The following is a 15,251-nucleotide window of genomic DNA, read 5'->3' as shown; positions in this document are numbered from 1 at the left end:
AAGCGCCTATTAAATGGCTTTTTAAAAACTGGCTGATAGATCTTAGAGTAACTTTAAATAAATGAGTGATCCAAAAGTTATTTCTAGTGGGGTTCCCTCCTGGGATCTGTTCTTGGCCCAACGCCATTCAATGTTTTTGTTGAGATGACACAGGTTGATCTGCCATTTAACGCTCCACCAGTTGTACAGGGCAATCTGGATATCTTGGAAAACTGGCCTTACTTGAGTAATACAAATTTTATCTATTTAAAGTTACAAGATGATGCCTTTTTAGAAGCTAAAAATGTTCATTGTACTGATAGAATGAGGGATGGTTGCTTAGAAATCAGTGACCAAAAAGTCACTTTAAAAAAAAAAAAAAAAAGGGTGCTAAGGGGAGGGCGTGAGGGATAACCAGCTGAACGTGGGCTGGCTTTGCTGTGCCAGGGATGAGCAAAGGCTATCCTTGTATGTATAAACAGGGGAATATTGAATAAAACTAGGGAGACATTACTGTTGTATATAGCGCTAGTGAAATTATTACTGGAATACTGTGTCCAGTTCTGGTGTCATCCTAAAAAGGATGTTGACAAATTAGATGAGGCTCAAAAAAGAGCTATAAAAATGATCTTGCATTTGGAAAACCTGACTTGGAGTGAGAGACTAAGCAGCTCAAACTCTTGGATAAATAAATAGATCTTTGGAGGTGACTGATCATGGACAGCTTCTAACAGAGTTAGAGTAGACTGTAGAGTCTGCTACTAGACAAAGGCATGACATTATCTAGTGGCTAGAAGGTGAAGTTAAAGGAACTCCGACTAGAAATAACTCTCAAACCTTTAACAGTGAGAGTAATAATCATTAGAACAACTTGCCTAGCGATGCGGTCGTTTTTGTCACCTAATATTTTAAAGATTAGGTGGATTTCCCACCCCTCTTTTCCCCCCTCCTCCCCTAAAAATCTCAACCAGAAGCTATGGGTTTGATGCAGGAAGCACTTCATGAAATTCTAAGGCCTGTGCCATACAGGACTAGATCACAATGGTCCCTTCTGGCCTTAAATTCTAGGTGAATTGCACCAGTTCCTCTCTCAGAAACCCAGCAAGGTACAAACAACAAATATGCGTTCTGTACTGGAGTAAGAGGGAGTGGAGGCTATATAAACTAACTGGTCTAAACATATGAATTTTTGTGGCTAGCAAAACTGCTGGATGAATACATCTTGCTTCCCTAGTCATGGTTTTAGTGAATATCATCACTGAGTGACATTTTTTTTTTGGCCAAAACGTCTGTTTAAAAAACAAAACAAAACTGCTATTTCTTAAGCACTAAAACGTTTTGTGAACTCCTGTCAGTTTTGCCAAATGGTTTCAGTGGAAACAATCGCTGCCCCTCAAAAGAAAACAAAATGGAATATTTTGGTATGTTCAAAACCCAGCATTTTGAATGTTTGGTTTAAAACCACTTATTATTTTAAAATTTCATTTAGTGTTGTTGAAAATATTTAAATAGTCAAAATCAAAACAAAAATGTATCATTTGACCAGAAGTGTGTGTATGTGAGAATTGCCAGCAAACCAAAAATCTGTTATTCATACAGCTCTGCTGGACAGCATCAGCAAATGCCTTTAACTACTTGTTTTTTATCATTGCACGGATCTCTAGGAGAGAGAGGTAGGAATTCAGAGCTATGTAGCATTACTCTGTTTAACAAATTGTTCTAAGTGTCTTCTATTTAGATTTTCTTTGTTTGAAATTTCAAAACCATTAACTTCTTAAATGTAGAAAATACCCTTAAGCTCCCCTACAACTCCCACTTATGAGGGCTTCTAATAGAGCTGCCTTTAATTAATTGTTTAATTAATGTTTTTGAAGAAGTCCTAATGTGCCTGTCCTTACTGTATATACTAAAGGGACATGAACTAGTGGTGGATTTCTGCCCTCCCCCGACCAATGCAAAAAACCCTAATTGACTTCACTTTCTGATTCTGTTGCATTGAACAACACTGCTTTTTTTGCAGTGCAGGGGAAATTCTCTTTTTAAGAGCCATATCTATTGATCTTGAGGTCTTCCTCTCCCCTCACCCCACGCTTACAAAAGTAGCATAGAAACATCTGGTCCAAACACAAGCTGCCTTAGGGTGACCAGATAACAAATGTGAAAAATCGGGATGTGGGGGTAATTAGAGCCTATATAAGAGAGACCTAAAAATTGGGACTGTCCCTAGAAAATCAGGACATCTGGTCACCCTAAGCTGCCTGCATCCCTCTACGATGGCACCACTGAACAGATAGCTGAAACAAGGGCTGATGTTTCTAATGCTGTACTTCTGAGAACTTGACTGGTCTTTGCTTCTAATCACTGCTCTTGTCTTTTAACTGCAGATGCCTCTTTGCTCAGTTTTAACCAAACAACAAGACCCACTTTTCCAATGCTTGCTCTACTAGAGTTTCAAATAGCACTGTGTGGAAAGCCTCTAAACTCTTTCTAATAATTTGTGGTCTAGCTTTGTAGCATCTCTCTGTGCTTAAGGAAAGCCAAAGTCAAACTGAGCTTAAAAACTAGATTTTTTTTTTTTTAAAGGAGGGAATAGGGGGTTTGCAAAACCTAGGACAAATTGTGATTTCCACTTTGAGTTCTAATGTCAGGTTTTTAGTGTGTGCTTCCCAGGGATTATGGAAACTCACAGGTGTACAGTGATGTGCTAATCCATAAGGATGCAAAAATGAAATTGCCTGGTTCACACTAAGAATTGTAAAAAGTAATGAGGTGGTTTTATTTTTTATTATTATTATTATTAAGTGTCAGTGATCTAAGGCATTTGTAACAAAGGTCAGGAAGTAAACTTTGTTTACAAAAGGCATTATCAAGTTTTTCTCAACTAAGATTTACTTGGTCTTGTGACGTACAATATATTCTCTCAGGAATGTGCATATGTGACTTTCATTAGCATGAAGGATAGTTCGGTATGAACTGAAGGAAGAATACCTTTCTGAAATAGAATGCCCTGGTTTGGCTAATGCTTTAGGCACAGCTCGAAAAGTATATAGCAGCCTAGCTATAGAAGGGTAGGAATAGATGGGCAGTTTTCACAGATGAGAGGTAAATAGCAGGGTCTCAAAGGATCTGTACTGGGACCAGTGTTGCTCAACATTGAGGTGGCAAAGTTTGCAGCTGATACAAAATTACTCGGGATAGTTAAGTCCAAAGCAGGCTGGAGAGTTACAAAGGGATTTCACAAAACTACATGACTAGGCAACAAAATGGCATATGAAATTCAATCTTGATAAATGCCAAGTAATGCACACTGGGGGTAAAAAATCCCAACTATATATATGAAATGGGTTGGGTCTAAATTAGCTATTACCACCAAGAAAGAAATCTTGATGTCTGTTTGGATAGTTCCCTGAAAACATGCTCTCAATGTGCAGCAGCAATCAAAAAAGCTAACAATGTTAGGAGCCATTAGGAAAGGGATCAATAATAAGACCGACAATATCATTATGCCACTATAAATATGTGGTACACCCACACCTTGAATACTGATTGCGGTTCTGGTCACCCCATCTCAAAAAAAGCTATATTAGAATTGGAAAAAGTACAGAAAAGGGCATAAATGATTAAGGATATGGAAAAAGTTCCATATGAGGAGAAGTTAAAAAGGCTGTGACTGTTAGCTTGGAAAAGAGATGATAGAGATCTATAAAATTATGAATGGCATGGAGAAAGTGAATAAGGAACAGTTATTTATCCCTTCACAAACCACAAGAACCCTGGTCACCCAACGAAATTAATAGGTAGTAGATTTAAAACAAACATAAGGAAGTACTCTTTCACACTACGCACAGTCAACCCATGGAACTCATTGCCATGAGATCTTATGAAGGCCAAAAGTAATTCTTTTTTGTACCCGTGATAGAGAAGTTCATGGAAGATAGCTCTATCAGTGGCTATTAGCCAAGATGGTCAGGAATGCAACCCCATGTTCTGGGTGTCCCCAAGCCTCTGACTGCCAGAAGCTGGGACTGGATGATGGGGGTGGATAATTTTACTAAATTTCCCTGATCATTCCCTCTGAAGTATCAGGCACTGGCCACTGTTGGAAGACAGCAGTGGTGCTGGAGCAATTTTTATAGTGGGGGGGTCTGAAGGCGGAAACCATGTATTTGGGTTTCTTACTACTTTAAGCTGGGGGGTGCAGCAGCATCCCTAGTTGCAGTACCTATTTAAGAGACAATACTGGGCTATGTGGACCATTGGTCTGACCTCATAGGGCTGTATTTATGTTTAAAAGTTCACCTTATTTCAAATAGTTCTTTGAAGTGCAGCACTTGCCAGGGATTACATTGTCAGGTCTCCTGCCTAGAGACGTTATGTATCATTGTGGGATTGTATGTAAACACTTTAATGTTTAATACAATGAAGTCCTAAATTGGCTTAACTGGATTCAGTAAGGTATTTCCAGGATAATGCAGGAAATTGCCATATCTGTCACACTTCCTTCCTTAGGTTTCACAGCTGATGACTTCCAAAATATTAGCTACCTGAGGCTACACATTCCCAGTTCAGGGGAAACAAGCACAAGAAAGGGTGGAGGGAGAACACCGGAAAACCATATCAAACTTGCCAAAAATCCTGCAATATTACTCGTGTTTCAAGAAATACTACTGGACAAAACATTTCCTGGAAACTAGTGACCAGGTGGAATATTTCCCCTTGTGCCTCAGGTCAAGCTACAACGTGGTAGCTTTTTGTTGTTGTAAAGAACCTATGTTCAGTGAATAACATAGCTGAAGTCGAAGTATCTTAGTTCGAACTACAAGGTACTTACCGCGGGTCCACAAGCGGCAGGCAGGCAGGCTCCCCCGTTGACTCCGCATACTCCTCTCACGGAGCAGGAGTACCAGTGCTGACAGCGAGCACTTCCGGGATCGATTTATCATGTCTAGACAAGACGTGATAAATTGATCCCAGAAGATCGATTGCTTACGGCCAGGTTCGGCGGTAAGTATAGCATATCCTTAGTCTAGTTTACACTGAAAGACTGTAATGAATGTTTTAACCATGGTTCTGGTGCCATGTTTGTGACTAGGTCATGTTACATGGTAGCACTCCCCCCCCCCCCCCCCCATAGTAAATACTCCTCCTACCAAGGCATGAATTCAAGAAAGTGATGAAATTCCTTCCTTTTTTTGTGCCTCACCAAGCACATTTCAATCTGATTGAACTGATTCAACTCTGCTGTTGTATAGCAGATCTCGTGTAGGAAAAGTGACTATGGAGCTCTCAGATCAGGCTATTTTAGAGCAATTTTTGAGGAATGAAATGTACCCTTTGAGAAGGACAGACAAGCACATCTTAGCTGTAGATGTTGCCTGGTTTACTTTACATCACACTTCAATTTTTATCTGCCTTGACGATCACTGCCTCTCTTGCAAAGCATTGCTGTACATTGTGATGTTGCAACTTTGCAAACACTACAGATGCGTGTCTCAATATCCTGTGTTTTCAGGATTGTTACTGATTTCTGCTGTGTTCAGACCTATTTGATTCTGCCTTTAATATGGACTTAGCTGTATCTAAAGTAGTGCAGCAATAAGATTAAACTTTTATCAGGAATGATTCCAAATGAGAAGCTGCCTGCTCCTTCTAAACTCTAAATTGGTGACTTTATAGATTCCTATCTTTTCTCATGCAAAATGGGTAGGGATCAAAACTTGTCTCTGGTCACTAGTCTTAGACAATTGGCTGGAAAAAAACCAAGGTATTTACCAAAATGTGTCTAGCCTGGACCAGTAATGAAAGATGGAACCTTACATCATGGGTGCAATTTATTGTAATTCATATTTTTGCCATTTATTTGAAAAAGGTAATACCTAGAGGCCCAAAGCAGGTCATGGTCTGACCTATTGCTCTGCACTGTGCAAATATAATAGACATTTCCTGCCCCCAGGGCTGGATTAACTCTCCTGTGGGCCCAGGGCTATTTGATTTTGTGGGGCCCCTGTATACAAGTCTTTTTCCTGAGAGGGAGTTTGGTGCAGGATGGGGCTGGGGCAGGGGATTGGAGTGCAGGGTCTGGGGGGAAGTTTGTATATGACTCAGTATAGAGGGAGGGGGATTCTGATCTGGGGCAGGGGTTGGGGTGGAGGAGGGGGTGTGAGGTGCAGGCTCCGGCAGGGAGGCGCTTACCACAGGTGGCTCCTGGCCAGTGGTGCAGCAGGGCTCAGGCAGGCTGCCTGCCTGCCATAGCCCCATGCTGCTCCTGTAAGCAGTCAGCTGCTAGCACATCTCTGCAGCCCCTGGGGGGCGGCGGGGGGGGGGGGAGACAGTTCGTCCCCGAGGTGTTGCATTTTTACATTAAGAATATATACACTTGTTCTGAGGTCTGGAAGGAGGTGAGAGGCAGAGCAGTTGAAAATCTCTGGATAAACATAAAATGGGGGAGGGGGAAATAAGTGATGACATGGTAGAGGTCTACTATAGACCACCAAATCAGGAGTGTCAAGCTGTCTGGAGTGGCTTAAGAGCATGAGTACCAACCTCAGGGGAGAATGTTAAGAACGGGGGCACAAACCCCAAATTGGTTGTGAGTTCAATATGTAGATTTCACCAACCAAGTCTGAAATATGAACTTCTCAAGCACTGTAACATGGGACACAGACAATCTCTTTGGGTACTCCAGTTTATCTTGCCACCCTTAGGCAAGCTTGCCTTTGATAGATAGTCCCTCACAGCAAAATTCAGGTTCTATCCAGTCCCAAAGGACCAGTCACTTACCCCAGGTAAATTGTACTTTAGATCTGACACCAAAGACAATGCTTGTTGTTTATATGTAGCTCTAGAACTCCATTAGGAGCAGGAGAAAGATGAAAGTAAGTGTAGGCCCTCTACTTAGTAGGGAAAGAGAGCTAATGACTGATGACATCAAGAAGGCTGAGGTGTTCAATGTCTATTTTGTGTCAGACTTCATTAAGAAGGCTGATTGGGACCAGATCAGTTAATACTAACAACTGGGGGAAGCAAAACATTGCAGAATAGAGGGGGAAAAAATAGGTTAGATATTTTCAAGTTGGCAGGTCCTGACGACCTAGGTACCCTAGGGTACTTAAGGAACTAGCTGAAGCAATCTCAGAGGTAATTATCTTTGGAGGACAGGTGAGTTCATAGAGGATTGGAGAAGGGCAAACCTAGTATTGTCTTTAAAAAGTGGAACCAAGAGCACCTGGGGAATTAGACCAGTCAGCCTAACTTTGATATCTGAAAAGATATTGAAACAAATTGTTAAAACAATCACTTTTTAATAATCATGAGGATAATAGCGTTATAAGGAATAGCCATCATGGATTTATCAAGAACGAATCATGCTAAACCAACCTAATGTCCTCCTTTGACCGGTTTACTGGCCTAGTGGATGCGGTAGATGTGATGTATCTTGATTTTAGTAAAGCTTTTGACATAGTCCAACATATTGTCATAAGCAATTAGGGAAATGTGGTCCAGATTAAATTCCTATAAACTGCACACAACAGGTTGAAAGATCGTACTCAGAGTAGCTATCTGCTGTCAAACTGGGAGTATGTATATAGAGGGGTCCCCAAGGGTCTGTCTTGTTGACTAGTACCAGTTCCATTTTCACTAATGACTTGGAATGGAGAGTATCCATGTAAAATTTGCAGATGACATTAGGATGGGTGGGGTCGCAAGCACCTGGGACATATTAGAACTCAAAATGATCTTGACCAATTGGAGAATTGGTCTGGAATCCACAAGATGAAATTCAATAAAGGTAAGCGCAAAGTACTACACTTAAGGGGGGAAAAATCAAATGCACGACTACAAAATAGGGAATAACTGCCTAGCTGGCAATGCTGCTAGAAAGGATTTGGGGGTGATAGTGGATCAGAAATGGAATATGAGCCAACAATGTGGTGCAGCTGCAATAAAAGCTAATATCATTCTGGGGTGTATTAACAGTAGTGTCCTATGGGAGATAACTATCTTGCTCTATTCAGCACAGGTCAGGCCTCATCTGGAGTAGTGTGTTCAGTTTACGGTACCATGCTTTAAGAAGGATGTGGACAATCTGGAGGAGGTCAAGAGGAGAGAAACAAATGATAAAAGGCTTAGAAAACCTGACCTATGAGGAAAGGTTAAAAAAACTGGGCGTGTTTAGTCTTGAGAAAAGAAGACTGGGAGGAAGGGGGCGGTTGGACAACAGTTTTCAAATATGTTAAGGGCTGTTAAAAAGATGCCGGTGATCAATTATTCTCCATCTCCACTGAAGGTAGGACAAGAAGCAATTGGCTTAATCTGTAGCAAGAGAAATTTAGGTTCGATATTAGGAAAAACTTTCTAACTATAAGGATACTGGAATAACTTCCAAAGGAGGTTGTGGAATTGCTGTCACTGGAGGTTTTAAAGAACAGGTTAGACAAACACCTGTCAGGGATGGTCTAGGTTTACTTGGTCTTGCTTCAGCGCAGGCAGCTGGACTTGATGATGACCTCTCGAGGTCTCTTCCAGCCCTACGCTTCTTTGATTTTTATGAAACAAGCAGTGTTTCTATTGGTGGCAGCCTCCTGGTTTAGTGTGTATGGGAGTGGGCAGACGTCACTCTTTTTTGTTCCTTGCTCTGTCTTTGCCTTGTTATGAAACCTTGGACAAAGCACTTTTCTTCACTTTCCTCTTCCACCTTCTGTCTCGTCTATTCAGACTGCAAAGCTCTTAGGGAAGGGATTGTCTGTACAGCATCTAGCACAATGGGGTCCCTTTAGGTGCTCCTATAATACAAATACTAAGCGAATACTTTGATGTTGGTCCAAGACTTTTTAAGTTCTAGGCTTCTGAGCAGGATAATGCTTTGATTCCTGAATAAGGATAGATTTAGTCATTGAGAGAACAACCTCCCCGTTGTCACTCTTGAACTAGCTAGCAAGAATAGTCACAACTTCTTTTCTAGGATCTGTCCCATGGATGGATATGTCTCAGTATGAAAGTGGAATTAATATTCTCTGAAAGGGAATTTAAGGTTTAAACAGTGTCTTGTAATCTCTTCCTGAAGAGCTCAGTGGAATCTCAACTGACACTTTTTGACAAGACAGGGTCCGTTTTCGACTGGGCGTTCTGGTTGAAAACCAGACACCTGGCAACCCTATGCACCACCATGGCTTCTTTGCTAGTCTATACCTTCTTGCCACAGGATGTCTAGGAGAGGCTGCTGGTGGATTTCTCCCTCTCTGTGAAGCTGCAAATGTGGCACACAAGTTCACTTCTCTTTACTGCTCAAAAGAAGTGCTGGTGGCTGTTCAGTGGCATTATGCTAGACCTCCTTCGAGAGCCTTTGGCCTATACTAGAGGAGATCGGTCACTAGCACCATGTTCACCCTGTAGGCAGTCTCTTCAACACCCTGTGCTCAAAAATCATGACTGGCATAAAAAATCATGAGTCCTTTTAATTTTTTTTTTCTTTAGAAAAATAACCGTGGGTTCTCTTACTTGCTCTTTGATATCTGAGCCTTTAGTGTGCACTCAGGTCACACTTTCTAGCTTATCTCTGTAGCCATAAGGGATAGAGTATTCCCGCTACACCGGCCCCGCCCACCCTCTTTCCACCCCCCCCACCCCCGCCTCTAAGCTGAGGTTCTACTGAAATAATGACTCTGGCAGCTGGGGCATGACTTATAGCTGGTTGGTCTCTGCTCTGCTTGGATGCCGAGGACCACTAATGAAACCTTTTTTTAAAAAAAATCATGTGATGTATACTCTTCACTTTATGAATTGGCATTCTGTTGTATTAAAGTTGACGGAGTGAGTCTAGAACTACTGGTTGTTTCCACTGACTCTTGCTGGCAGGGTTTTATCTGTACCAAGACACTTAAAAACAGGAACAAAATTGGAGGTGGTGTGTGTGTGTGATGGTTTGTCTAGTGAAGAGAACTTAATGCAGATGGCTTTCAAGGGAAGTACCACTTACTCTCTAGGAAGCTCTTTTAATGGTGAGCAAATGTTAAACATCAAACGCTGTCTCTTAAATGCACACTTTTTTTTTTTCTTTCTCTTGAACAGTGGGCCACAATACGAATCCAGAAAGGAGTCAGACAGGAGCAGGCAATGGCACTTAAGAACTCTTCTTCCAGTGGTAAGAATTCTGAATGAAGAATGTCTCAGTAATATTAACCTGAGGAAAATGGGGAACAGATTATTTTAAAATGGGGAATAAGGAGCTACTAATCTTGTTCTTAAATTACTATTGTAGTGCCCAGAGGCCTAAGATCGGGGACCCATTGTGGCCAGTACGGTCAGGCATCTAGTAAGATATAGGCTCTGCCCCCAAGGAGCTTGCAATCTAAAGGTTCAATTCTGCCGCTCTTACTTGTGACATCTTTTAAATGGTTTAGTCACTCTGCACTCGGTTGCAGAGCTGGGTCTAAATATAACCTTACTTACATGGAATAGTACCGTACTCCAAGAATAGCTCCATTTATTTCAGTGGGCCCACTTATGTAAGGTATTGCTCAGTGCGAAGGGGGACAAAACCTAGCTAACAGATGGAGGCTAAGGGTGGGAGTGAGCATTCTGTGCACTTCACAGATGGGATCTGAGGCTATGTCTACACTATAAAGGAGCACAGCTGCACCACTAAAACTGTGCTGCTGTAAGGGGCCCTATGTAGCCGCTCTTTGACGGTAGGAACCTGCCAGCATAATTAAACCACCCCCAACAAGTGGTGCTAGTGATGTCGGCAGGAGTGAGTCTCCTGCTGACATCTAGTGCTGTCCATACCAGCACTTTTGTTGGTGGAACTTATGTCAGTCAGGGAGGTGGGGGTTTTTTACACCCCTGTCTGACCAAAGTGATGGTGTAGACAGTGCCTGAAGCTCAGAAGTCAAGTGACTTGCCCCAGGCCATGTAGTCTGTGGCCAAACTGGGAACTGAACTCTGATACTAATCCCAGTTCAGTGTCCCAACCACAAGGTCATTCTGCCTCTAAGTTAAACACTAGATCACATCAGTAGACAGCTCATGTGTGGCTAGCCCTACTACTGATTTCCTCAAAACATCTTAAGTAAGCAGGACTTCAGCTCTAGTCAGCACTTACACTTTGTCCCTGATCGCCAAGAGGTACCCAGCAATGGCACAGATCTGTTTATTATTATTATACCATAATAAAAAACATTGGGCAATGAATATTGCCACTTCTAATGCAACAACTCCTTCTGTTTCTCTTGGCTTCCTTTGCATTACATGGACAAAGTTCAAATGTTGCAGTTCAATTTTTATTGTCTTGTGAAATAAAATAGTAGGGGGTAGGGCTCTGCTTTCTTACAGGAACTGTTGGCACAACTGCCTGCAGGATTTTTCTCAGTTGTGAGCCACTGCTGACCAGGGGTGCCAAATGCAAGCTAGCTGCAAGTCTGGCCAAAGATGAGCTATTTTCAGCAGCTCTTCAGGTTTTAGCCACAGTCTGTGCTCCAAGCCCTGGCCTCTTGGGTGGTGGTGAACAAAGATGTCCAACACAAACAGGTGCCAGGGGTTGGAAAGATTTTTGAGGAGTGGAGAATGAACACTTTAAATATGGGTTTGCAGCATTGGGGGAGGAGAATCTGTGCCCAAGTCACACTTACGCTTCTCTGGCAGTGAAAAGTGGTCTTGGAGTGAATGTAATTTACACTGGAAGGCTCTATTGCATTGCCAGAGTGATGTAAAGGGACCTTAATGTAAATGAGATTGGGTCTCTGTTCTGTACTTTTCCAAGTGGAGCACTTCTTGCGTCTAGTCCTAAGCTGCTATTGTCTAGGGTTACCATATTTCAACAATCAAAAAAGAGGACGGGAGGAGCCCCGCCCTAGCCCCGCCCCCGTCCTGTCCTAGCACCGCCCCCGTCCTGTCCTAGCCCCGCCCCTTCCACTCCCTCCCACTTCCTGCCCCCTCAGAACCCCCAACCCTCCCCTCCACTCCTTGTCCCCTGAATGCCCCCTCCTGGGACCCCTGCTCCTAACTGCCCTCCAGAACCCCACCCCCTACCTAAGCCTCCCTGTGCCTTGTCCCCTAACTGCCCCTTCCTAAGACCCCCCCCCCCCCCAACTGTCCCCCAGGACCCTACCTCCTACCTGTACCCTGACTGCCCAAAACCTCATCCACCCTCCCCCAGAAAGCCCGCCCCGAACTCCCGATTCCCCCCCCCCGCTCCTTGTCCCCTTACTGCCCCCTCCTCGGACCCCTGCTCCTAACTGCCCTCCAGAACCCCACCCCCTACCTAAGCCTCCCTGTTTCTTGTCCCCTAACTGCCCCCTCCTGAGACTCCCCCCACCTGTACCCTGACTGCCCAAAACCTTACACCCCCAATCCCCAGACAGCCCCCCCCCGAACTCCCTGACCCATCCAACCCTCCCCCTGCTCCCTGTCTCTTGATTACCCCCCCCCGAACCTCCCTGCCGCTTCTCTGACCCCCGGCCCCCTTACTGTGCTGCAGAGCAGCGCGCTCGACAGCGGGGGAGGGGAGCAGGGTCGGAGCTCCAGACGAGCAATCTGTGAATGCAGGGAGGGCGGGGGAGGGAGAGGAGGGGGGGTGTCAAGTTTCAGGAGAGAGGCGGGGGGAAGTTGCAGGAAGGGCTCTGGCTCTGGCTGTCGGAGCCCCGGCTGGGCTGTAAGCCGCGCGCACGCTCTGCATGGGGGGGGCGGGGGAAGAGGGGAAGTCCGGACATTGACAAATTCCCTCCGGACGCTATTTTTAACCCGAAAAAGCCGGACATGTCCGGGGGAATCCGGACGAATGGTAACCCTACTATTGTCTAAGGGACAAAGCATATGTATCTTCCAGAATAATTGAAGAAACAGGTGGGTGCTCTCATCCTATCTTCTCTGTGGGGTGACTGTGGAGCTGTGGCGAGGACACATGGACTAGTTTCTAATGTTCATCCTATATGTGGTTTAGGAAACGCACAGGGAGAGAGTGGACAGGAAGGAAAGAGTCTGCCTTGTTGCATAACTTCCAATTTGCCACAGACTGGACAAGTGTCTGCATTTTGGGGGTGGGGGTGATGAACTGGCCTGCTGCATAGTAATTGCAAATAATCCATGACGCACTGTTCTGGCAGTCAAACATGTGTGGCTCTGATATTGTTAGGCCGCTAGCTGAGCGGCACAGAGCAGCAAGAAATCCTTTGTGACAAAAGATCAGCTGTTTAAATCCATTCTCTGTTCAATTTCTTCACATTTCTGTTATTAAGGCATCATACAGAGAGATGAAACCACTATGGAGAAGGAGATCGCGGGCCTGCACCGAGTAGACTTTGAACTCTCCGATGTGTTCTATTTCTCCAAGAAGGGGATTGAGGCTATTGTGGAAGATGAAGTCACCCAAAGGTTTTCGTCAGAGGAACTAGTCTCCTGGAACCTTCTTACAAGGACTAATGTCAATTTCCAGTACATCAGCCTGCGTCTGACTGTAGTGTGGGTCCTTGGGGTCCTCATCCGCTACTGTTTCCTGCTGCCTCTTCGGTGAGCCAAGTACTGGGAGAATAGTTCTCATGTATATGTATGTGGTGATGCACTGGGATTCACCCAGGCCAGTAAGGGGCTCAGCCAACACTTCTTGCAACTCTAGGCAACTAGAATGCTCTGCTGCTGTAGCTCACAGCCCTGACACCAACTGCCAGTCTACAAGCGTGGAGGTCTCACCCAGGCTCCCACCACCCACTTACTCCTTGTAGGGGAAACTCACCAACCTTTCCAGCCCCAAATTCTCCCCCCAGAACATCTTTCTGCAGCCCCTCTTATTGTAACATCCACAAAACCTTATCAAGTTTGCTGCTCCTTTAAAGAAATAGTACAGAGAGCAGCTTATTAACTTAGTTGGGGCTGACAATCCTTCCATTTCAGTCAAAGCACTGAGTTGGTTTATGGTAAAAAGCAGACAAGTTCCTTAACAAAAGGGCATAGAGTTAAGTCATACCAAGTGTAAGAAATAAAGCTAGAAATGGTTACAAACACAAAAGTAAAAATACGCTTCTAAAATTATAACTTAATTTCAGAAGGTTACATTCTTGGTCTAAGCAGGTTTCTTACCTATAGTCAATTTCCAGAAACTTTTAGCCATCTTGGATAAGAATGCATAACTTTTGTGTTCTCTCCCCTGCTCTGTATAATCCAGTAAACCTTGGAAATGTATTCTTCTGAAGGATATCCCCAGATACAGTTCCTTTCCCCTGCTGGGTATTACATCCATGTAGATGCCATACCAGCTTCTTCCCAGCTGGTGACTTTTACGATGCAAATGATCTTCCTGCAATCTCAGATACAAATGAATAGCCCACTGTCCTTGGCCATGCCTGGCTTGAAGTGTTGGCCTCTTTCCTTTGTCTGGAAAACCCTGTTTATCAACTTCCCCTGAGGTGCCTGGTTTAAACATGTTTGTCGCATTTTCAGCACCTCTGTATAATTTGTTGTAGATTAACTGGACATAGGTATATCATGCAAGAATATTAATGATCAGTGAGTTGTTTTCCAATGACATTACATGACCGCTTTTAGATACAGATTATGACAACAATGTGTTAGGTGAAGTGGGCATGACAGGTTACTGACACACAGCAGTAAACCACCAATGGGCCTCTGTGTCACATACGCACTAATGTGAAATGATCACTCTGCAGTTTGAGGTAACTGAGTCCTGCAAGAAATGATGACAAACATGCAAGCAGGGCCAGCTCTAGGATTTTTGCTGCCCCAAGCAAAAACAATTCTGGCCACTCTCTCTTCTCCCCCCCCCCCCATTTTTTCCTTACCCCACCCCTGGCCCCGCCTCAACTCCGCCCCTTCTCCAAATCCCCAGCCCTGCCTCCTCCCCCCAGGCTCTCAAACCTGGGAGGGAGGGAGGGCTAGCAACGGCGCGTGAATCAGCTGTTTCGTGCGCCGTGGCGCATGAGCGGCAGCAGCAGCGGAGGTGAGCTAGGGCGGCCGGGGCACATTTTTAGGAGCGGCATTCTGGCGCTGGCCATGCCGCCCCTAAAAATGTGCCACCCCAAGCACCAGCTTGTTTTGTTGGTGCCTAGAGCTGGCCCTGCATGCAAGCTGGGCTTTTTAAGTTCTCTCACTGCACCCATCGCTGTGGTGTCTCTCTGCTTCTTTTACTCCCTCCCCCATCTTAAAATTGAAACTATTGTAGGGGCTCAGATATTCATCAGATACTCTTCAGCATTCTAATGTTCTCTAGTACATGTTTTTGTGACATGAATTGCCATAATTCCCCTCCAATAGGGATCTTCTTG

The 15,251-nt window shown here is 44.2% G+C and overlaps 1 protein-coding gene across 3 annotated transcripts in view; it reads left to right on the top strand.

Moving 5' to 3' along the window:
- The window catches only part of GPAT3 (glycerol-3-phosphate acyltransferase 3), a 31,229-nt gene that overhangs the window by 3,509 nt on the left and 12,469 nt on the right, over positions 1-15,251 (top strand). For all 3 annotated transcript variants that reach the window (XM_005292058.4, XM_065596156.1, XM_065596157.1), the window contains exons 3-4: positions 10,048-10,120; positions 13,212-13,482. In XM_005292058.4, the coding sequence (XP_005292115.2) occupies positions 10,048-10,120; positions 13,212-13,482 (344 nt within the window). The remainder of the gene's footprint in view (positions 1-10,047; positions 10,121-13,211; positions 13,483-15,251) is intronic.

This window comes from Chrysemys picta, chromosome 5 (assembly GCF_011386835.1).
Source record: "Chrysemys picta bellii isolate R12L10 chromosome 5, ASM1138683v2, whole genome shotgun sequence".
Lineage (NCBI taxonomy): Eukaryota > Metazoa > Chordata > Testudines > Emydidae > Chrysemys > Chrysemys picta.
The sequence above is the reverse complement of the archived record's forward strand: the minus strand, read 5'-3'. Positions and strand labels throughout refer to the sequence as shown.